Genomic DNA, 25290 nt, shown 5'->3' on the forward strand with positions numbered 1-25290 from the left:
AGAGCTCCATTTTTTAAGGGCTGAAATAAGAGTCTAGAGGTGGAAGAGACCTGTTAGTTTATCTTGTTTATTGCCTCTTTTACATTTGCTAGTTTTTCCTCTAGTCTAGTTTTAAATGTGCTAAGTAACAGGGTTTCCATTACTTCCGTTAGGAGACTATTGCACAGGCCAATATATTTTCTCTGTCAGGAAGTTTTTCCTGACATTCAGCCTCCATTGTTCTTTTCTGTACTATCCTATATAATTCTCTCCTCCTTGGTGTTTACACTGGTGGCAAGTTTATTGGTTGCCATTAAAAGGTCAATATTGGCCAGCAGCAGTTTTCTATTCTAAGTACAGGGTGCAAATATCGGGTAATTCGTGGCACATGCTGACTGACTACAGTCCCCTGTACAATAATAAAAGTACCAGTTTTCCAACGTTCTGTCGACTCAGGGTATGTCTACATTGCTCACTAAGCCCGGGCTCTGACTCAAGTCTAAGCCCAAGCATCGCTTCTGTCCACACGCAAATCAGTCTGACTTGGGTCAGCAAGCACTCAGGGTCCGGGTCTTAGGATCCTGTTAGGGGGCGGGTCAGTCCCACTGAGTCTCAGGTCCAAGCCATTTTGCCATGTGCATGCAGCTCAAGCCACAGACCCAAGTCAGAAGGTCTATGTAGTGCACTATGGACGCGTCAGCATAGTTGTGAGGACCCCCTTCCCCTCTTCTACAGAAATATTCTCCACTTTCTTTTTCCTGGCTGCCACAAAATATTATTGGTTATAAGCCTAGGACTCCCCAGGCTAGCACTATCTGATGTGTATTGGTTTCTCCCTCTCATGTTAGCAGGCATAGAAATGTGAACATGTGGTTAAGTATTTTTATATTTGATTTATTTCATTTCCTTTTTCTCAGGTGAACTATAAGAAATGCTCTCCCGATTAAGAGTAGTTGCCACTCCCTGTGCATTGGCATGGCGCACCGTGCACACAAAAGAAAAAGGCAAACCGCTGATGTTAAACCCAAGAACAAACAAGGTTAGTAGCGTGCATTTATCAAACATCTGATCTCCAGCTAGTAACAGTCCTGTGGATCTTGTTCTGGGATTGAAATTATACTGATGTGAGGTCAGGGATTTATTCTGTTCAGTTCTGGATCAGTGCCACAAAAGATATACAAGACTGAGGATTCAGTGATGATTTAAAGTTTAATATCTTAGAGCTATGATATCAGGGCTAGCAACAAAGACTTTCTGCCATTATCACTCCTACAAATCCCTGATTTCCAATGGCATAACTAGGGCCCCACCAAATTCACAGCCGTGAAAATTTAGACCGTGGACCATGAAATTTGGCCTTTTGTGTGCTTTTACCCTATACTATATAGATTTCACAGGGAAGACCAGCATTTCTCAAACTGGGGGGCCTGACCCAAAAGGGAGTTGCAGGAAGTCACAAGGTTATTTTAGGGGGGTTGCAGTATTGTCCCCCTTCTGTGCTGCCTTCAGATCTGGGCTTTCACCCTAAGAAAACAGCCTCTTAACTGCAGAAGGAGATATTCAAGGGCAGCTGCAATCCATGGGGACAATGAAACTCTCAAGAGTTAAGATAGGGGTAATGGGAGCTGAAGACAGGCTTTTTTGGCAGCTGGTCCAAGGCTGTGAACTCCCTTCTGTAAGAGATGAGGAAGATCACAACCCTGATTGGCTTGGAGGAAAATATAACACCTGTCTCTTTGTTGTATCCTATCCATAATAGGAGACAAAAATCCATTTCTCTGCTGCTCCTGGGATAGTGGAGAAAAGAATAGTGAGCTATAAAGAGTGACTTCTAACTACCCTGAAAGGAGGGGGAGAAGACAAAACATATGTCTGTGTTCAGACCACTTACATGGATTTATATAATTTGATAGGGTGCTCAGATACCACAGGGGTGAGTGCTGTACAAACACCTCAACAGATAGAGATCTCTAGTGCTTTGAAACTTAGTGCCTGCTAAAATCATGTAGAAAGTGGAGTGTGAGGAGAATTATGTGATTTGTCAAGGTACAAAGTCTTGTGACTTCTCTGAGCTAAAAGCTCTTGGCAGACCAGTGGAAATTATTTCAAAGCCCTCAAGCTTTTCCAAGCACCGGTTGTGCACCAGTGGTCAGAAAGGAAAACAATATATGCTTGCTTTTGGCAGTAGCTTCTACATTTTATTTTTCAAGGATGTAGTTTTATGATAAATGGAGCAAAATGCAATATTTGAAGAGAAGAAATTTGTTGTCGCACTTAATTCACAGTATCCATTTTGATTCAGACAGATGACAATGAAATAAAGAGCCTTCCAGTCTATGAGGAGTCTGTTATACTCTGGCACCTGTTTGAGAGGTTCTATGAAACGACTAGGTGATACCATTTGTCTGTTGGGCAACAAGTAGCAATACTAAATGGGGTCCCTTGTTCAGCAGCTCAGCAGAAAAATTAATTAATGTCTGACTGGGGATGGAAAGTGATTTACCCTTGCAATTGTAGACGGTCTTGCTGTATTGGAGATGAGACCAATGGCTGGGGTGGTGTGAGGAAAAATTGCACTGTTGCACCTGATGTATGGATAAATAACAGACTTTGGTATCCATTGTTGTGGACCTGCTGAGATTGTCGTCTCATTGTAGGATCTTTTGTTGGCAGGTCTAGTTGTGTTGCAGTCTCATTCACTTATGTTACTTAATATTTTGTCTCTCTTACCACTTGGGACCCATAATAATGGGGACTAAATGCCATATTAAAAGCTGTAAGATGCCAGCTGATGAAATTTTCAGACCCAGATCCCAACCCCACACCTTTTGTGACCATTAAACTTCCCACCCCATAACTCCTCGACCTGCTTCACTGCTTGGCAAATACAAGAATTTAAGTGCTCTGACCTTTTTCCCGTGAACTGGTTCCCATGGGTGCCGAATGCATAAATTAATTGAATTTGTTTGTTTCAAAAGTCCAGCTTTCAAGTTCTATTGTTAGGGCAGCCCAGGAAAGGTGAAAAGCTATATTGGTAATGTCCTTGTCACTTCAACCAGATGATTTCAGAACAATCTGTAACTGCATGAACCTGTCTTTACATTCTTCTATGACTTTGCAAAGCTGCTCTATGACAAGGACTCCAATTACAATGACTTAACTTTAAAGGCCTTTTGTTATGTCAGCGTTAACTGCTGTGTAAAAATAAGTAAGCTTGTTTGCTGCTTGGAATATAGTTAACCAAATACAGTGTACTGTAGTCAACTATAAAGGTTGTTACAGTATTCACTATTTGTATTGCGGTAGTGCCTAGCAGCATCAGTCATGGACCAGGGCCTCATTATGCCAAAAAAGATGCTCTCTGCCCCAAAGAGCTTACAATCTAAGTATAAGTGAAGAAACAACAGATAGATATAGACCAAGAATCAGGGAGGACAAAGAAAATAATTGTTTAGCAGGTGGATTGAGTATTCCTGAGATTAAAAACATACTCTACGTCTAAAGATGGCTTCACTTGTGTTGAGGTTTATTATCTGTTCTTGAAGGCCCTAAATGTGAAGAGGAGTTAAACTATAAAATCTGCAGCTTGTTTTCCTTTTCTGATTGAGAAGGTGTTAGACATGTCAAAAATGTATGTAGGCTTTAGACTTACAGCTCATTTACCTTAGTTCAGTCATCCACCTCAAAGCTGCTGAATTTTTTGTAGCCATGATGCCTTTGCGTGTTTCAAGGGAAAATAAAACCAAACAAGGTTGTTCAATTAGAAGACCAACAGTTTAACAAAATATCTCCAATTGAGTCGTTTAGTGACCGTGCACAGTCTAGATCAGGGGTTCGCACAACAAATTTTTTGGTGTCTCACCACTCTGGCTGGGTGGCCTTATTGACACTCTTTTCCCTAAAATATTTGATTAACTTTAAGAAAAACAAATACGACATATACACATTCACATCATTGTAATTTATGTAGGGTTTTTTTGTAGACTCGATAATAAAAATATTACTGTAAAAAGTAATATTTGTATGTTTGTTAATATCAATCACTTTTCACAGGACACTTAGTAGCTATCTGGAAGGCTGTGAAAAGTGATATTTGCATGTTTGTTAATGTCACTTTTCTCAGCAAGTCCCAGGACAAATTAAGCCCCGGATGGGGGACAAGGGGTCGGAGGCAGAGGCAGTGGGGGCCATGATAGAATGGATGTAAGCTGGGAGAGGCACTGGGGGCCCGGGGTTGGATCCTGAACTGATGCCCCATGGCCAGAGCTGGCGGTCAGCGCTCAAAACCTGCAGCTGGAGCCGGGTGTTGTCATCTGAAGTCCCATGGCTGGAGCCCTGCTCTGCGCAGCCAGGCTCCCTAAGCCCCACTGCTGGAGCCTGACTCCCAGCCACCCCAGGGCTGAAGCCCAAGCCTCATCCGCCCCTAAGCCCAGATAGAGAATTCACCGGGCTCCTGCAGCATTGTGCCCCACCTGTCTCCAGTGGCCGTGCAGGGCTGTGTATCCAGGAGGGATGGGGATGGGGCAGTGCTTTGCCGCCTCCTCTCCCCCCCGCCCCCAGTCACCTCTCAGGAAGCTGTCATGGACACAGAGAAACCCCCTGGTGACCGCATTTGAGAAATGTTGGTCTAGATCAGGGGTGGGCAAACTTTTTGGCCCGAGGGCCACATCTGGGTATGGAAATTGAATGCTCATGAAATTGGGGGTTGGGGTGCAGGAGAGGGTGAGGGCTCTAGCTGGGGTTGTGGGCTCTGGTGTGAAGCCAGAAATGAGTAGTTCAGGGTGGAGGAGGGGGGTCTGGGCTGGGGCAGAGGGTTGGGGAGGGTGGGGACTCTGGCTGGGGGTACAGGCTCTGGGGTGGGGCTGGGGATGAGGGGTTGGGGGGTACAGGAGGGTGCTCTGTGCTGGGACTGAGGAGTTCAGAGGTAGATGGGGGATTGGGGTTGGGTGCGGGAGAGGTTCAGGGGTGCAGGCTCTGGGTGGCACTTACCTCAAGCAGCTCCCAGAAGCAGTGACATGTCCCTCCCTGGCTCCTGCGTGGAGGCATGGCCAGGGGGCTCCGCATGCTGCCCCATCCACAGGCGCTGCCCCTGCAGCTTCCATTGGCCATGGTTCCCAGCCAATGGGAGCTGTGGGGGCGACACTTGGGGTGGGGGCAACATGCGGAGCCCCCTGGCTGCCTCTACATTTAGGAGCTGGAGCGGGGACATGCCTCTGCTTCCAGGAGCCATGTGGAGCCACAGTACATGTGGAGTGGGGCAAGCCCCGGACCCCACTCCCCAGCAGGAGCTCAAGGGCTGGATTAAAACGTCTGAAGGGTGGATGTGGCCTCCAGGCTGTAGTTTGCCCACACTGGTCTAGATGAAATGGTAGGTGAACAATTACAATCCATCATGCTAGTGACTTCAGCATTGCCAAATCAGCGTGTGCTTGGAAATAAGTTCTAAAGGATCCAGACGGCTCAGGGGATCAGTGATGGTATGCCGAGACTTCAGCATGGAAGTGACTGGTTCATATTAATGAGTGAGAGTTACCGCCTGCTGTCTGATGGCTGTTTGGTGGCCTTTGTGAAGTAGATCTGTGATCTCCACCTAGTTCCAAACAAACAGAGGTTTAAATAGAACAGTTGTCATCCTTGCTGCAGCTCTCACCAGAGAGGTTAGGCGTTGGGCACAGAGACCAAATTAACTAGTAGCCTCACGTCAGGGTGTGAGAGATGTTGATGGGAAATTCTGGGAAGCTTATGCTAATGTTGTCTGTGTTTGATATCTTCTGTGACATCGTGTTGTCCATCCAGCACCTTCCACAAGCACTACATTAAGTGAAAAATATGGGGAAAGGAAGGAAACCACAGGGGGAAAACATATTTCCTGTGCTGTATTTAAGCGACCAGTCAACTATGATTGTAAAGGTTATGTGAGACATAAAATAGACATTTCATTCATGTGGGTGACCCTTGTTCATTTGCACTGATGACTGGAGACTTGTTGTAGAACAGCGAACTTTGTGAATTAGCAAGTAAACAACCGAGCACAATTAAAACAAATAATACCTAGCTCTTCTGTAGCTCTTTGCATCAATAAAAAAGTGACCACTGGGGACCTAGTGCTCCATCATGCGGAGCACCTTTTCAGAGCTGCTTAGGCCCCTTGGCTCTTATTGAAGTCATTGTGAATGGAGGGTGATCATCACCTCCGAGGATATAAGCAGCGTGCTGCCCGATCAGCAGGGAGGAGAGGGTGAGAATAGAAAAAGAAGGGGAAGGGTAGTCAAAAAGCATACTGTATGAGAGAAACCCAAGTGAAGGCAGGTCCCTGGAGGATCTTGATAGTGCTGTCCTAGATTAGGTATGGTCACATTCTCATTTTTGCGGGCAGGGGAAGAGGAGGAGGAGGAGGAGTGAATAGAGTGGACATAGGTGCAGCAGGAGAAATAGCCAAAATATTGCATCGTTGGCTTCAGGGATTGACCAGTAATTAAGATGCAGCTCAGTGTGAAGACTTGAGTTGTCCAGATATACAGTGTGGGAAACTGTAGTGCCATTTAAAAAAAATTCCAACATGTTAACACTGCAGCCACTCAAGCAACACTGAAGATATCTGTAGGCTGGGCAGGGAAAAAAAAAGCAAGTACGTCACATAAACAAGGGGGGGTAGCTATTAATAAAATATATCAAACAAGCCTTGAGCTTTTTATTAAGGAACCAGAAGACTTGTGGTCACAAGGGGGAATTAAGAGAATGTCATGCCTAAGTATTTATGGTCTCAGTGGTAATTAAGTAAATTGTTTTAAGGGATCTAACCAAGAACTTTGACAGAGATAATGTACTTTTCACTGGTAGGATAGTTCCGTGTGGTTAAGGATAAAATGTTAGCATGGACTACCATGGCACACAGCTAAAGGTACTCATGTATCCACAATATGCCAACATTTTTATGGCTGACTTAGAACAACGCTTCCTCAGCTCTCATTCCCTACTCTGCTTGCGCTACATTGATGACATCTTCATCATCTGGACCCATGGAAAAGAAGCCCTTGAGGAATTCCACCATGATTTCAACAATTTCCATCCCACCATCAACCTCAGCCTGGACCAGTCCACACAAGAGATCCACTTCCTGGACACTACAGTGCTAACAAGCGATGGTCACATAAACACCACCCTATACCAGAAACCTACTGACCGCTATACTTACCTACATGCCTCCAGCTTTCATCCAGACCACATCACACGATCCATTGTCTACAGCCAAGCTCTGAGATACAACTGCATTTGCTCCAATCCCTCAGACAGAGACAAACACCTACAAGATCTCTATCAAGCGTTCTTACAACTACAATACCTACTCCAGGACAGGCCCAACAAAGAAAGTAACAGAACGCCACTAGCCATCACCTCAGCCCCCAACTAAAATCTCTCCAGCACATCATCAAGGATCTACAACCTATCCTGAAAGATGATCCCTCACTCTCACAGATTTTGGGAGACAGGCCAGTCCTTGCTTACAGACAGCCCCCCAACCTGAAGCAAATACTCACCAGCAACTACACAACAAAAACATTAACCCAGGAACCTATCCTTGCAACAAAGCCTGTTGCCAACTCTGTCCACATATCTATTCAAGGGACACCATCATAGGACCTAATCACATCAGCCACGCCATCAGGGGCTCGTTCACCTGCACATCTACCAATGTAATATATGCCATCATATGCCAGCAGTGCCCTCTGCCATGTACATTGGGCAAACCGGACAGTCTCTACGCAAAAGAATAAATGGACACACATCAGATGTAAAGGATTATAACTTTCAAAAACCAGTCGGAGAACCCTTCAACCTCCCTGGTCATTCAATTTCAGACCTAAAAGTCGCAGTTCTCTAACAAAAAAACTTCAAAAACAGACTCCAACGAGAAACTGCAGAACTGGAATTAATTTGCAAACTGAACACCATTAAATTAGGCTTGAATAAAGACTGGGAGTGAATGGGTCATTACACAAAGTAAAACTATTTCCCCATGCTAATTTTTTCCCCTACTGTTACTCACACCTTCTTGTCAGCTGTTTGAAATGGGCCATCCTGATGATCACTACAAAAGTTTTTTTTTCTCCTGCTGATAATAGCTCACCTTAATTGATTAGTCTTGTTACAGTTGGTATGGCAACCCCCATTTTTTCATGTCCTTCGTGTGTATATATCTTCCTACTGTATTTTCCACTCCATGCATCTGTTGAAGTGGGTTTTAGCCCGCGAAAGCTTATGCCCAAATAAATGTTAGTCTCTAAGGTGCCACAAGTACTCCTCATTTTTTTGGGGGGGGGTTACAGTGTATTTTTAAAAATTGGATATACATTAAAGGTGTTATTGATCCATGTTTTATATACCTTCTGAAGTGATAGACTGTGCTTTGTTCCTTCACATCAAGAATCTTCATGATGCTTTTACTTTTGTAGTGCCTAAAATATGGTGAAAATATTGTTACTGTTTCCAGTTGTTAATTTCAGATTCCGCACCTGTTTCATTGATGATAAATGTGGAGTTTGAGAGATGGTCATGTAATCGGGCATGAATTGCTGCACAGTAATGAATTAATGGGACAATTCAGAAAAACAGGAGTTATCTGACATATATGCTGGCAAACTTCCTTTTCACGTAACTTTCCAGGATATGTTTACCTCTATGGAATGCACTAAAAGTATTACATAGGGAGTAAAAATGGGGGGGAAAATGAATTTAGTTTAAAAAAAAATAACAACAATGATGACTAATGAAAGTGAACAATTCACAAATAAACTACAGGTTGAAATTTGAAAGTATTTGATTATAACGAGTACATTTGCAGAAATCAGGATCTGTTTGCAGATGACTCACAAACAGAAAAAGGGATAAATTCATTATATAATTTACTATCAATAACTCTACCAGCCTGAAGGTTAAAGTCCTACCAAACAATGACAACCAGCCATCTATACTGCTGGTTAGATACTTGAAATTCACCAGTAAAGGTTTTCATAACAAAATATCAGGAAGATCTTGTAAAGAAGTAAAATATTTTAGGACTCCTGGACATTTGTATGCATCTGAGATTAGTACAACTAAGGATATTTGGAATCTTTTTTTATTTTTATTTTTTTACCCTTCATAAACTTAATTTGTTGCAACTGATGGAGGAGGCTAACGCTTTTTTTGTTTTGTTGATTACAGTTGAAGAGATTAAGAGATCAGTTTTATCCTTAACTAAAAGGAAGGCTTCAGGTTGAGATGCTGTCTGTCCCAGCAGAGGTCTGAGGGCACTGCAAATAACATTTTTGGGTGGCTAGATTATCAGAAGTGTGTAGGGAAATGTTTCAAACAGGGATATTCAAAAGGAACATTTCAAGAATCAAATATCACTTGAGTCTTAAAAACCAGCATATCTCCAAAGGAATCTCCATCTGGATATAATCCAGTTCTAAAAGCAGAAATGTGCTTGGAGGAAGATATATGTGCTGATGATTAAAGCACAGGAAGTCAGGAGATCTGGGTTCTGTCTGTGCCACTGATTTAAATGATTTGCCCAAGAACTCATCCACTTCTCTATGCCTCAGTTTCCCCAACTGTAAAGAAGGGATACGAATTCCTTTTTCCCAGTGTCGTGAGGCTTAATTCATTAATATTTGTGAGGTGCTTAGGAACTGTAGTGATGGGCATTATAGAAATGGATAGTCATAAATATAGGTACATGTAAATTTTAAACAAAATAACTACTTTAGCTAACAAAAAAGTAAATAATAACATAAACTAACTTTTTTCCCCTTTTGTTTTCAGGGCATGGCCTTTACATTACAGGAAAGACAAATGCTTGGGCTCCAAGGACTTTTACCTCCTAAAATAGAGACACAAGACATTCAAGCCTTACGCTTCCATAAGAATTTGGCAAAAATGAGTGACCCCTTGGAAAAGTAATAATTAATCCGTATTTTTCTTACCTATGTGTAGTGCAAGCTTAAAGGACTCTGAGAAAATCTGATTTATTATAATATCAAGGCAGATCTCTTGCATCCAGTGGGTTTAATAATTGGCAATTTTTTTTTATTAATGCAAACTGTATTTATCATCCAGACTTGTGCAGCTAACTTGGTTTCGTGGTAATTTAAAGGAAGACATTTGTGTTACTCCACAGTTGTGATGTGATGTGAAAAAGAATATACATAAATAAAAGGTCCAGTCTTGCAGTACTTGCTGAGGCAAAACTTCTGTTAATTTATATAGGAGTTTTGTCTGAGCTAGGACTGCAGGATCAGGCTGTAGCATTATAGCGACTTGGTGGAAACATGACTGTTATGTTTCTGGCAGTCTTTCTGTTGTGCTTTAGAAGTTTAGAAGATGGATGAGTTGAGTTTCAGGATCTCCAAATCTAGATATATAATTTTTCAGATTTTTGTAGAGATTCCCAGATGTGGAAAGAAAAAAAATCAACTTAGGACTTAAAAATCAGACAGGAACAATACAAAAGTAGTTAATATATATATTAACTTATGACTAGAGGGAAACAAAAGATGTTTTAACATTTATGGGGAACTTAATGATTAATCGTTTGGTGGGGTTTTTTTCTTATTTTGAACTCTCTAGCCTAGAAAACACTTTTTTTTTTTTAAAGGATGCACCTGTTGGCTGCAATAGCTTGACGTTTTTATCATATTATTGTTGACGTATGTTAGGGTGCAATGTCCTAAGAGCCAGTGAGTGGAAAGCTAGAATGATTTGGGGTTTATCATTGATTTACATTAGGACCACATCAAGATTCCTACTGCAGTCCACTGATCATAGAAGAAAGTAACTTGAATCAGTATCACATAGCCTGTTGGAATGGAGCAATGAAATAGTTTCCATTAGGAATGCTTTTGGGACTGCTCTACTGTAAACCAATGGCCCAAAATGAACCCTTCATGAATCTCTTTTGAATCTGCATTGTAATAGAGAAAACAAAGATTCAAGAGTTTATTTTTTAATATTTAAAATCTGTAGTGTTTGCAGAATCAGACCCCTAATTAACGTCATGAATTTTATATTTTTGTATTCCAACTTCTGTTTTGACATCAGAAGGCTATAGAAAGATATCTGGAGAATGCTACTTTATTTCTATTCTTAACTATGAACATTACAATTTATATCCTAAAACCAAAATGCATTTTCAGTGATTATATTAGAAAAAAATGAAATGTTTCTTTTGCACAATGTCCATCCACTCATTTGTTTATCGTAGGACCCAGATGAGATTCTGGTTAGTGTTCAAAAATTCTCAGTGTGGGAACTTTTCATTTAGAAAAGAACAAGGTTAGGAAATCTTAACATTAAAAACCTCACAAAAAGAAATCAGCCTTTAAACTGCAAATCAGTTGTGACAGGGGAGGGAGGGAGGGAGGTGGGAATGAACTCCTATAATTGTGTACATCCATAAGTTGGTGTGCTCCCATACGCAGTACAGTACATCCAGTATTTTTATTCAGCCTTTGTTGTTGTTTAATTCTATATTCTCCAGCTTACATCAGTTTCTCAAGGCCAGGGTTGAGTCGGGGAAGGAAATGCATGAGCTACAAAAAATAAAATCTAAAGCAAATTGGTTTATGCCTCGGCATTTCACACTATATGTTTCTAGATAGATGCAAACCATTTTAACCTAATTCTTCTTTTGCCTTGTTATCCTGTTTGATTACAGGTATATCTACATAATGGGAATCCAAGAGAGAAATGAAAAATTATTCTACAGGATATTACAAGATGATATTGAAAGGTTAATGCCAATAGTATATACACCGACAGTAGGTCTAGCCTGTTCCCAATATGGACATATCTTTAGGAGACCAAAGTAAGGACAGTAATTAATTTTATTTTTGAAATGAGTGCAAGTAATTTTCTTAAGTATGATTCTTATTTCTACTGTAATTCAGAATTTATATGGAACACTTTCACTTGCAGATTTTGGCACATTGAAAGTAAAAGGCTCAATCCTTGGCTGTGGCCAAGGAGTGCACAGGTAGCATAAAGCTCACCTTTCCATTCCTCTGAGCCTGGGCCAGATGTTTGCTAGGCTGAGCCAGTCCCCCAGTGTAATTTAGAGCAGCCTAAAAGCAGCTCTGAGTTATGCCAGTGGTTGATGTGGCAACCAGAGATCAGTGGGACATAAAGAAGCTCTGGCCATGCTCCTTTCTTCCAGACACTCCTGCACTGACAGCAGGGAAGCGGGTGGCATAAGAACTGTTGCACGAGTTCTATACTGATCTGCCATCCCTATCGGGGGTAGGTGGTCCTGCCATGTCTGCTGACACTAGGGTCCCTTTGCCTGGTTGTGCGACTCAAGCTAACTCATGGCAGTACAGAATCCAGGTAGTCTTGTGAACAACTGTATGGCTCTACATTTATCTTTTTAATCTAGTATGTTATCTGGGTTGCATAGACTTAGTTATAACTATCATTCATTGGCTCTTTTATATTCTTTTGTGTAAACAATTGCAAAATTTATAATTAATTTGCACCAAAAATGTTGTCTTTAAAACTTTGTTTTGCAAAGCAGAGTTGCAGTTTTAATGATCAAGTATAAAAGTATTTCCATTCTGATTTTGTTTCAGAGGATTATTTATTTCTATCTCAGACAGAGGTCATATTAGGTCAATTGTGGACAACTGGCCAGAAACTGATGTTAAGGTATTACCACTACAACACTCCATTTTCTAATTGCCTTTTCTTTATGAATCCCTACTCCACTTTTTAAAAAGTGGATAGTTTTATTGAGAGACCTGCTGATGCTAAATAATGCATGCATGGCAATTGTATGAGAATGACAACTGTATATAGTTTGTAACAGTTCTGCACATAAAGATGTGTGGGACTGTACTCTAAATCCAAGTTTATAGTTCAAGACCTACAGCATGAAAGCTGCAGATCAACAATGTTTCTTTCCTATGCCAGTTGTGATCATCACAATGTAGAATAAAATTTACAAAACACTTTTTTCTTAAGAGTTCTATTTGGAGAGGATTTTGAGATTTGTTTCTTAACATGCCTCTCTTTCTCTGAATTACCTACTGTTGTTGTTTTAGGATTAAGACATAGAACTGGGAGACCTGGGTTCTATTCCCAGCTCTGCCACAAACTTCCTGTATGACTTTGAACAAAACACTTGGAGTCTGTGACTCTGTTTCCCTATCTTTAACATTGAAATAAAAACACCAAATTTGAAGAAACGTTCAGTGGTTTAAATTTTATTAAAGTTACTGGAAAGTATTTTGAGGTCCTCCAGTGGAAGTGCAAGGTCTATTTACAATGGTGGTACTTAAAAACTTGTCAGCTGCTTTAGATAACTAAGTAATTATTTGCAGCAAGATAGCTGATTCCTGTGGTCACTTTAGGCCAGTACAGTACAGGGAACACTGCAGATACTCACGTAACCTTGTCTATTTCCTCTTAGGTAAAATTAGCTAGTCCTTAAGTGTTGCTACTAGAGACAATAAATTCTTTGCAAGCTATTCTTAATTTGTTTTAATGCTTAATTTTACCAAGAAAAATTTATGCAATATTGCTTTATCCTTTATGTCCATGATTACCAAAGTTTACCTTTAATCTTTGTGTAATTTTAAGGCTGTTGTAGTAACTGATGGAGAGAGAATATTAGGTCTTGGAGATCTGGGTGTCTATGGAATGGGAATTCCTGTAGGAAAACTATGTTTGTATACAGCATGTGCTGGAATACGGCCAGATAAATGCCTGCCTGTATGTATCGACGTTGGAACTGACAATCTAGTAAGTCAAACTGTATTCTGACAGCCATAAAGAAATCACTTTTTGATGGTGGTTTGTAGTGAAAATTAGTACTACAAAAAGGTGTATCAATTTGAGTGAGTACTCTGTGTTAAGATGGAATTATCTTGTGTAATATTGAGTAGTTTAGAATGAATTTAAAGCTGAATATTAAGATCTGAGAATCCCCAGCTACGTATATAAAGTTAAGTGGTGCATTTGGACTGTTACTTGAAAGCTGGTCTGAACTGCAAAGCAATGGGAAAAGGTGACATGATTTTTTAAGCTGCTGGAAGCGTGAACCAGATTTGTTAAAGCATCATTACTCTGAATGTTGATTTGTCCCATTATAAGGACAGTGATGTAATGCTTTCAGGTAACAGTCGATATTTGCCTAACCTCATAACTTGTTCCTTTATGTCTGTGGCTATGTAACATAGTGTTCCCAGTGTAGTATTGTTGTCTATTTTATTTATATTGCAGAAATGCCCCAGCAGGGACAGGACTTCCTTGTGGCTAACCATTGTGCAAACATATAGGAAGACACAGTCCCTGCCCTGAAGAGTTTCCAGTTAGATCCCGTTAGACCTTTTTTGTTTCTGGAGGATGGATTCACTATAGGCAAAATCAAACAATGCTCCAATGCCTTAGCAAATCATTTCTATTTAACTACTAACAAAATTATGAAAAGAGAGGACTTAATATCTCTCCCAATTAAGCATCTGGAGGGAGACTGTCAAAGGCACAAATAGGAGCTAATTACAGTTAATTTTATCTTGCTGTCACTGGGCCAACTGCTGCTTTCACTTTTATCACCGTACATATAGCATAACCCCACATAAGTTGATGGGGCTACTCTGCATTTGCACTGGGGTAAATGACAGCAGAATTTGGTTCACTATTTTAAAATACGTGTAAAATGGCTGTGGGGCTCAGTGCATCATGTGTATAATACATACAGGCTCAGCTATGGCTGAGGAGCTCAAAGTGCAACTCTGGGACATGACCTTTTTTTGCTCCCCACTCCAATCCTGGGCTGGCTAGTCTGCTGGTGTAGTTTAGAGTTTACAGACTGGTCTGAGTTTGTGCCTTTGAAAATGTACCCCCTTTTTCTTTTCAGCTTATTTTACTTCCCGATTATCTTTTTAAAAGAAAATTTCTACTCTGTTCCTGTGTGTTTCATTTTACCCAGTTTCCCAAGATTCCTTATTCTAGCCCCCCACCAGTTTCTTTTCATAAACACTTTAGACCCATGCATGGCCAGTTAAGTTGCAAGCTCAATTAGACGTGACACATTCTCATCAAAGGCAGCTAGAATTCAAGTTTGTGAAAGTGATGAAACTGGGGGAGAAAGCAGAGGGAGAAATAGAAAGGGAGCAAAAGATGGTGGGTGACTGCTACAAAATCCAGAGAATTGCCACCAAAACCCAGGATTTCTGCAGTATTTGCTCCAATGGCTGCAGAATCAGAGAATTCCTGGCTCCCTGACTATGGCTAGCTAGGAATTCAACTGTGAAAATATTCACAGAAGGAAAGATAGATGAAATCCTTCTCAGTATCTTATCTCTGGGTAGTGGCTGAAATATGTCACTTAGAACTTTGGAGGGTGTATATTGAATGAATGATTTCATTCTGCTGCTATCTTTGGTTTACTTTATAGACCCTATTAAAAGATCCTTTTTACATGGGCCTGTACCAAAAAAGAGACCGCTCACAGCTTTATGATGACCTGATTGATGAGTTTATGGAAGCCATTACAGACAGGTATGGTATTGAATTAGTTACTCATAAATTTGTCAAGGAGTGGGCCATGGGAAACATCCCACAACTTCATTTTCAAATGTCATATAAGGAGAGAATATAGTCGAGTGACTAGAGTACAGGACTATGAATCGGGAGACCTGAATTCTAGTCCTGGCTCTGCCAGTGACTTTGTGTTTGATTTATGGGCACATCTCCTGTCCTCTGTGTTAAACATATATAAGACAGAGATGGTATTTAACCGTTTTCCAGGAAGAGCCTGAGGACTGCATCTGGCCCTAAACAACTCTGTGTGTATATTTAGGAATTTTTGATTTATTAGTGTGTCAGTTGATAAAATATCATGCTCTGTTCTTTAGGTACGGCCATAACACACTTATTCAGTTTGAAGACTTTGGGAATCATAATGCTTTCCGTTTTTTGAGGAAATACAGAGAGAAATATTGCACCTTCAATGACGACATTCAGGGTAAAATGTTCACTTCTGACTCTTGCTACATATGTGAAAACCTTTCCCCCCCAACTCCCCAAATATGTTCTGTCATGTCAATCTATTCAGCTCTCCTGAGAGACTTTTATTTCCTTTGTAGGGACAGCCGCAGTGGCCTTAGCGGGAATGCTGGCAGCACAGAAGGTTGTTGGGAAAGCAATCACAGAGCATAAAGTTTTGTTCCTTGGAGCAGGAGAGGTGAGTTCTGCCATGGTCTCTAGTGCAATACAAGTTAAACCCCACAGAACTGTAAAAAAGGGTGTGGGTGTTCTTTGTGTTTTCTTACAGAACTTTGTATGAGGGAGGCCTGCTGAACTGTATTAAAGGAAATGCCCCTTTGCAGAAGATTATTATTTAGATTGAAGTTTGGGTTTAACATTTACAAAAGGATAATTTTCAAGGGCCAGATTCTCACTTTACCCATACAGACATCATAAAGCAGATGGACCCATGTATACAATGGCAGGGTTTAGCCCCCAAAATTAATGATTCTGCGCACGCGCGCGCGAGAGAGAGAATGTAATTGTTAGTTCTTACCATATTGGAAGGAAATGTACCATGGGTTTCATAGTACCGTAAGTTAAACTGATGGGTGTTTCCTTTATTTTCAAATACTTGTTCTTTATCTGTCAGGCTGCTCTTGGAATTGCAAACCTCATTGTTCTGGCTATGATGGAAAGCGGTATTTCTTCAGAGGAAGCGTATAAGAAAATTTGGATGTTTGATAAATATGGCCTGTTGGTTCAGGTGAGGGTCTGCCAGGCCTTTGGAATAACACAGTACACATTGCCGTTCTCTTTCCTGTCTTTCTCACAATCGTAATCAACTTAAATCTTTAGGGCCGAGAACAAAAGGTAGATGCCAATCAAGAACCATTTATGCACCAGCCTCCAGACCAGGTGCCAAAGACATTTGTAGATGCGGTGAATGTACTTCAGCCATCAGCTATTATTGGTCAGTAAACTTATTTCAGACTCCTTAGATAATATATGTTGTTAATTTTATCTTGCTGTCACTGGGCCAACTGCTGCTTTCACTTTTATCACCGTACATATAGCATAACCCCACATAAGTTGATGGGGCTACTCTGCATTTGCACTGGGGTAAATGACAGCAGAATTTGGTTCACTATTTTAAAATACGTGTAAAATGGCTGTGGGGCTCAGTGCATCATGTGTATAATACATACAGGCTCAGCTATGGCTGAGGAGCTCAAAGTGCAGCTCTGGGGCATGACCTTTTTTTGCTCCCCACTCCAATCCTGGGCTGGCTAGTCTGCTGGTGTAGCTTAGAACAGTTTACAGACTGGTCTGAGTTACACTGACTGCCAGTGGTCCAAAAGAATGATACTGCAGCTGCGGATCAGTGAGAAATAGAGTAGACCCAGCTACCCCCATTTCTCTTGTCACATTCCTACCCCAGCAGCTGGGAGAGAGATGGTGTAGGAGCTGCTTTGCATACTTTGTGTCACCACGATACCCCCTATGCTGAAATGCTTTTTCCCATGGCTGGTTACACTGACTTAAGCTAGTATCTGCCAGCGATTTGGTGTAAAGCAGATGTTCTGCACTCCAGTCCCTATTCCCCAGTATTCATTGTGTCAGTGGATGCGTGTGAGTATGTATGTACGTGTTAATTATAACAGCTCCTAGTAGCCACCGCTATAGTTAAGGCTGCAAAATGGCTTCTGTTATAGTTCCATCTTTTTTCCTTGCACATAACTTTCTGAAAAAATATGGTTTTGGACTGAGTCTTTGTGTCTGAGTGTGTGCAGGTGTGTGTGTTGGAGTGTGCATATTCATTGTTATGTATTTGTGCATATGTATGTCAAGTGTGTTAAACTGTTTGAGTTATAAAATGATTGTGGGGAGAAGGAGTACCTCATTTTTAAGGCCTCTTCCCCCCTCATAAATAACTAAATATCTGAACTTTGAAAATTCAAGCATTCTGATTTGTAATGTATTCGCTGGTTTTGAATAGTGTAGGGTTTAAGTTTCCAATGCATTTCAAATTAGAGATGGAAAAAACCTTTTGGGTCATCTTGTGCATCTCCTGACAGTGCAAGATTGTTTCCCACAGCTCATTTTCTGGATATAGCTTGCTTTAATGAATGATAAATATTTATTCAAAGCCTTTTATTGGTTTTTCTGAGTGTGACTGACCTTAATAGTGATGATCTTGATTAACATCAGAAATAAATATATACAGTATAAAGTTTTTGCAATCATTGTCCCATTTTAAATGTGTAACTGTAATTTTTGTATCTTTCAATTTATTTCAGGAGTTGCAGGGGCTGGCCGGCTTTTTTCACATGATGTGATCAAAGCAATGGGTTCCATCAATGAAAGACCTATAATATTTGCACTAAGTAACCCTACAGTGAAAGCTGAATGCACTGCTGAGGAAGCTTATACATTAACAGAGGTACTTAATGATGAAAAATGTCAATGCATATATATTGTTTTTCTGTCTGTAATCTAAGAGTGCAAAACCCCAAGCATTTAAACTTGGAATTTCTCCTTGTAAAGAATACAACTGCTCATTACCTTCCAGTTTCAAATGCATATTTGTCTTGGTATACATTAAAAAGCAGCTCTGATTGTAAATTATTAGATTTGACAGGTGAAACAATATTGAAGTGTAATCATTGGTTACTGAGAGTAACTTGTGTTTCTAACCTTGACTGACATTGTTTTTGAGACTATTTTTAGCTTTTGTTTTTAAAGAAACAGTTATTTTATGTAATAGTCATGACAGAAACCAGCTACAACCTGGAAATAGTTAATTAAAGCAGTATTTATTTAATATTGAATCAGGTCCTCAGAACAGGGAATGTCTTGGCTTGTGTTGTACAGCCCAAGGCTCATACTCGGCACTGAATTTCCTAATATTTGAATTGGTCAAATGTTTAAAATTAAGCATAGTGACCTGATTCTGATCTCTCTCTCTCTGGATTTTGTAATTCCACTGATGTCAGTGCTGCTACAGCTAACTTAGCCCAGTGTGAGTGAGTTCAGGCCCAGTATTTGCATTTAATAAAGGAAAACCCAATAAAACCTTTATCCTTCTGCACAGTTTTTTTTAAGCATTGTGCACATAAGACTGTTTTTTTGTTTGAGGAGCTGGGCAAAGGGGGAAGAGATAGGGGAGAAAAAAAGCAGAGGCAGAGTTGGCCTTAGTAGTTTTGAGCTGGCCTGCAAAACAATTTTTTGCCATGCCTCCCATTTAAACCTTTTTGACTCCTGTCCTGTATGATCTTACCACTATCCATAGGGCTAGCATGGGGACTTTAGAAGCGGAGTGGGTTAGTGAAATGGTTCTTTGGAATACATCCCAACCTTAAGTGACTCATTTATGTAAAAATGTGTGTGCATCCTGTTGCAGAAATGTGTATTTGTGGTTTGTTCCTTTCAGCATTATTGGTCATCACATTGATCCATAGCACTGTACATTTTAAGGCTAAAGGGTTTGAAACTTACCTCTCCCCCTTGCCTCCCCAATGAAAGCTGAGATTCTAGTATAGCTTGCTAGTTCTCCCCCAGATCAGTGGGTCTCTATCGGAGGCTTTGCAAGGGCAAAGCCCCGCTCTCGTAAAAGACAAAAGCCTCTGGACCAAATCTGGATTTTGACTACTGTATTCTGGATTTCTACGACACAAGGGAACTCATGCAAGGTGTTTAGTCCCTCAGGGCAATTTAATTCTTTGTGTACTGGTTATTCCCCAGATGTTTATTAGGCAATATTTTGGTGAATAAAATATAATACTCTAAATTCACAGTTCAGATTGAAGGTAAACAGAAACAGATGATAGGGCCAGATCTTCAGCTGCAATAAATCAGTGTAGCTCTATTGATATCTATAGGAGGTACTTACCTACACATGATATGAATGAGGTTCTGTTTCTCACTTTAGAGAAGGTCTACACAACAACAGCTGTCTCCACGGAATTGCCCATGTGTTTATGTAGAGTGATGACGTGCACTCTCTGGAACACTTTATCACTGTCAGTTTCCAACACAAGATAGTGCTGGGTAGATCCAGGTGCAGTAGATCAGTTTAAAGTGTTTTCTAAACACCACTAAAAGCAAGTCAGGCTGGTACTCAAAACAATTAGTCCTTGGTAGGTGGGGAGGGAATCTTTATTTTTCTCCAGTATAGGGGCTGCCTTAATTTCTATTCATGATTTCCCATAATCTACCATTCACATGCAGTTTTAAATTGTTGTGTTTGTAATGTTATGGCTGTGAAATATTACAGGTTAATGGAAAAAGGATTTTAATTGTTACAGCCCTCCAAATTTTATTTTTTCTAATACTTTTGGCAGTTTATATTTTCCCGCCCAATATTATGTCCATTTTCAGAATAATTATTTATCTAAAGTGTAGTTAGTACAACCTCAGTTATCCAGAATTCACCATTATCTTAAGCAGGGTCATGTTCTCTGACACTTAATAATTACATAGAGAATTCCCTTTATTAGCCAAAACCTTGATTATCCAAAATTACTCAACGTTCCCCTTGTCATTTGACTATTAGAGTTTGTCTTGTAATTACCAATCCTCCATTCCCAGCCCTTTAGGTTTCTTGACTTCAGAAAAGGCCTAACCATTATAAATGGAAAACTTGAAAATAACACTAAATAAGAGCATGAAGAAACCATCAATAAACTCTTATTACTTATTCTTGCATTTCATACGAGTATGGTGATGCTTTGGTGCCCTCTGCTGCTTTGCAAGAAGTATTTTCTGTGTTTAGTTTAGTTTACATCATCTTTTGACCCTGACTTCACCTACTCAAAAAGATGCTGTTGTCATCATGAATAGGTCAGAATATGAACAAGAGGCTGCTCGGCAGCTCTCCAACACCACATTCTACAAGAAGTTACCCTCTGATCCCACTGAGGGTTACCAAAAGAAACTACATCGTCTGCTCAAGAAACTCCCTGAAAAAGCACAAGAACAAATCTGCACAGACACACCCCTAGAATCCCGAGCAGGGGTATTCTATCTGCTACCCAAGAACCATAAACCTGGAAATCCTGGATGCCCCCATCATCTCAGGCATTGGCACCCTGATAGCAGGATTGTCTGGCTATGTAGACTCCCTTCTCAGGCCCTATGCTACCAGCACTCCCAGCTATCTTCAAGACACCACTGACTTCCCGAGGAAACTACAATCCATCGGTGATCTTCCTGAAAACACCATCCTGGCCACTATGGATGTAGAAGCCCTCTACACCAACATTCCACACAAAGATGGACTACAAGCCGATAATGTCATGGCAAACCTGGTGGCTGAACTTTGTGACTTTGTCCTCACCCATAACTATTTTACATTTGGGGACAATGTATACCTTCAAATCAGCGGCACTGCTAGGGGTACCCACATGGCCCCACAAAATGCCAACATTTTTATGGCTGACTTAGAACAACGCTTCCTCAGCTCTCGTCCCCTACTCGCGCTACATTGCTGACATCTTCATCATCTGGACCCTTGGCAAAGAAGCCCTTGAGGAATTCCACCATGATTTCAACAATTTCCATCCCACCATCAACCTCAGCCTGAACCAGTCCACACAAGAGATCCACTTCCTGGACACTACAGTGCTAATAAACAATGGTCACATAAACACCACCCTATACCGGAAACCTACTGACCGCTATACTTACCTACATGCCTCCAGCTTTCATCCAGACCACACCACACGATCCAGTGTCTACAGCTCTACGATACAACCGCATTTGCTCCAACCCCTCAGAAAGAGACAAACACCTACAAGATTTCTATCAAGCATTCTTACTGCTACAATACCTACTACAGGACAGGCCCAACAAAGAAAATAACAGAACACCACTAGCCGTCACCTTCAGCCCCCAACTAAAGCTTCTCCAGCGCATCATCAAGGATCTACAACCTGTCCTGAAGGACGACCCATCACTCTCTCAGATCTTGGGAGACAGGCCAGTCCTTGCTTACAGACAGCCCCCCAACCTGAAGCAAATACTCACCAGCAACCACACAACAAAAAACACTAACCCAGGAACCTATCCTTGCAACAAACCCCGTTGCCAACTCCATCCACATATCTATTCAGGGGACACCATCATAGGGCCTTATCACATCAGCCACACGTTCAGAGGCTCGTTCACCTGCACATCTACCAATGTGATATATGCCATCATGTGCCAACAATGCCCCTCTGCCATGTACATTGGCCAAACCGGACAGTCTCTACGTAAAAGAATAAATGGACACAAATCAGATGTCAAGAATTATAACTTTCAAAAACCAGTTGGAGAACACTTCAATCTCTCTGGTCACTCGATTACAGACCTAAAAGTCGCAATTTGTCAACAAAAAATCTTCAAAAACAGACTCCAACGAGAGACTGCTGAATTGGAATTAATTTGCAAACTGGACACCATTAAATTAGGCTTGAATAAAGACTGGGAGTGGCTGGGGCATTACACAAAGTAAAACTATTTACCCATGTTTGTTTCCCCCCCCCCGTATTGTTTCTCACACGTTCTTGTCAACTGCTGGAAATGGCCCACCTTGATTATCACTACAAAAGGGGGGTGTGTGTGTGTGTGTTTGTTTTTTTTTCCCCTCTCATGCTGGTAATAGCTCACCTTACCTGATCACTCTCGTTACAGTGTGTATGGTAACACCCCATTGTTTCATGTTCTCTGTGTATATAAAATCTCCCCCCTTTATTTTCCACTGCATGCATCCGATGAAGTGAGCTGTAGCTCACAAAAGCTTATGCTCTAAAAAATTTGTTAGTCTCTAAGGTGCCACAAGTCCTCCTTTTCTTTTTGCGGATACAGACTAACATGGCTGCTACTCTGAAGCCTGTCAAAAAATCCATTACTGTGCATATGTCCGCAGGCTCAAACACAGTACCAGAACTTTTGCATACATGGTGATGTGTTCTCATGTGTGAGATTGATATGGAGCTATAAACTTTTTAATTTTATTATTTTCACAATTTGCTATCAGACATTCAGTTTTCCGGTTTGAACTGGAAGAGGGAGAGATTGCTCGACCATAGGGCAAGCAGATTTCACACTCAAACCTCTCGGCGACTTTTAATATTTTTTAATCATTAAAACTATCTTCATAGCAAGAGAGGATCAATTGCAAAACACATTCCTTCTAGAGGCCCTGATGCAGCAGAGCACTTAAGCACATATTGAGACCACAGCCTATCATGCTGACCAATATTGTCTCAATCTTTCCTTGTGCTCCCATCTGTCTGTCTATCAGCCTGTTGTCTTATATTTTACATTGTAAGTTGCTTGTGGTAACAACCATCTTTTTGTCTTATGTTTGCATAGCACCTAGCACAGCGGGGCCCTGGCCAAGTCGTTGATGAAAATATTGAATAGCATCTGTCCTGGGTCAGTACTGTTCAATATTTTCATTAATTACTTGGCTAATGGAGTGGAGACTGCGCTTATAAAATTTGCGGGTGACTCCAAGCTGGGAGTGACTTTGAAGGACAGGATTAAAATTCAAAGTGATCATGGCAAATTGGTCTGAAATTCTGGCATGTATTAACAGGAGTGTTCTATGTAAGACCTTGGAGGTAATTGTCCCACTCTGCTCTGCACTGGTGAGGCCTCAGCTAGAGCGCTGTGTCCAATTCTTGGCACCATACCCTAAGAAAGATGTGGACAAATTGGAGAAAGTCCAAAGGAGAGCAACAAAAATGATAAAAAGTTTAGAAAACTTGACCTGTGAGGAAAGGTTAATAAAAACTGGACATGTTTAGTCTTGAGAAAATAAAAATGAGAGGGGACTTGATCAGTGTTAAAATACGTTAAGGGCTGTTATAAAGAGGATTTGTGCAATTGTTCTCCACCTCCACTGACGGTAGGCCAAGAGGTAACAGGCTTAATCTGTATCAAGGGAGATTTAGGTTAGATGTTAGGAAAACCTTTCTAACTATTAAGATAGTTAAGCACTGGAATAGCTTCCAAGGGAGATTATGGAATCCTCATCATCCAGTGTTTCTCAAACTGGGATCTGAACCCAAAAGGGAGTCGCAAGCATATTCTGGGAGGTTGCGGTATTGCCACCCTTACTTCTGCACTCTTGCTGGTGGCGGCGCTGCCTTGAGAGCTAGATGGCATGGGGGGCGGGGGGTCATCACAGCCTGAAATATTTTCAAAGGGGGTCCCAACAAAAAAACTTTGAGGATCCCTGACAAACACATATCAGGCATTGTCAGGATGGACTAGATGAGCTCTCAGTGTCCCTTCCAGCCCTACATTTCTATAACTAGTGCACCTAGGTACTGTCACAATACAAATAATAATTAATCATCATAATTTACTTTAATCGTGTGATTAGTCCCAATGGAAGGTTTTACTTTCCTAGAGAACTGTGTGCTATTAGGAGGAATTAATATCTTTTAAACAAGTAGAAATCTTCCATTCCTCAGAAACCTATATAGTCTGATGTGTATGCTTTCTACTTTTAGTTTCCTGATGTTTGTAACTCAGAAGGAAATCTTGCTAATATTTTTGTCTCTTCCCAGCTGTTGTTTGGTGGGAGTTTTGGTTTTCATGGGGATGGACTGTAGAGCTTTGATTCAGCAAGGCACTGGCATGGCCTTGACTTAAAGCATGTGAAAAAATGAGGCCCATGCTTAAGTACAGGAGCGGAGGAAGCTCCCTAAAAGTGGGGGGGCCCACCAGCACCTGAACCGTGCTCCCTCCCCCCGTCCTCTCTTCTACCTGAGCCCCTGCCCCGGTACTGCCTCTTCCCTGCAAGACCCTGCCTCCCACTCACTCACTCTCTGCCCCTTCCCCCTCCCCCCCTCCCCCATAGCTCACCCCTATGGCTGGTAAAAAGTGGGAAGGCATTGCCTTCCCACTTTTGAAGGTGATGGGGCCATGGTCCCCTGTCACCCCCTGTTCTGGCATCTCTGCTTAAGTACCTTGACTGAATTGGGGCCTAGATGACTGTGAGTGTGGTGTGGTAAGCCTCTCGTTCGTGGCGATTTTATTTTCATGTAATGCAGACTCTGTGAATGACTGACTCCCTCTTGTTTAACAGGGGCGGTGTTTGTTTGCCAGTGGCAGTCCATTCGAGCATGTGGTTTTGAAAGATGGACGATCCTTCAAACCAGGCCAGGGAAACAATGCCTATATTTTTCCAGGTAATATAGAGAATTCTGTTCTTCCACTTTAAGATTAGATTATTTCAGAGTTGTTACTAATATTGCAGCATTGCCTAGAGACCTCGGTCAGGACTGGGGCTCCGTTGTACAGGCA

At 41.2% G+C, this 25290-nt stretch overlaps 1 protein-coding gene across 1 annotated transcript in view; it reads left to right on the top strand.

Moving 5' to 3' along the window:
* ME2 (malic enzyme 2) overlaps nt 1-25290 on the top strand; it is a 50391-nt gene that overhangs the window by 11126 nt on the left and 13975 nt on the right. The window contains exons 2-13 of the mRNA XM_084628822.1: nt 897-1018; nt 9787-9920; nt 11678-11827; nt 12588-12663; nt 13597-13758; nt 15416-15519; nt 15876-15985; nt 16107-16204; nt 16640-16753; nt 16846-16960; nt 18288-18430; nt 25073-25175. Of these exons, the coding sequence (XP_084484948.1) occupies nt 911-1018; nt 9787-9920; nt 11678-11827; nt 12588-12663; nt 13597-13758; nt 15416-15519; nt 15876-15985; nt 16107-16204; nt 16640-16753; nt 16846-16960; nt 18288-18430; nt 25073-25175 (1417 nt within the window). The 5' untranslated portion in view covers nt 897-910. The remainder of the gene's footprint in view (nt 1-896; nt 1019-9786; nt 9921-11677; nt 11828-12587; nt 12664-13596; nt 13759-15415; nt 15520-15875; nt 15986-16106; nt 16205-16639; nt 16754-16845; nt 16961-18287; nt 18431-25072; nt 25176-25290) is intronic.

This window comes from Lepidochelys olivacea (genome assembly GCF_965140295.1).
Source record: "Lepidochelys olivacea isolate rLepOli2 genome assembly, chromosome: 5".
NCBI classification, from domain to species: domain Eukaryota; kingdom Metazoa; phylum Chordata; order Testudines; family Cheloniidae; genus Lepidochelys; species Lepidochelys olivacea.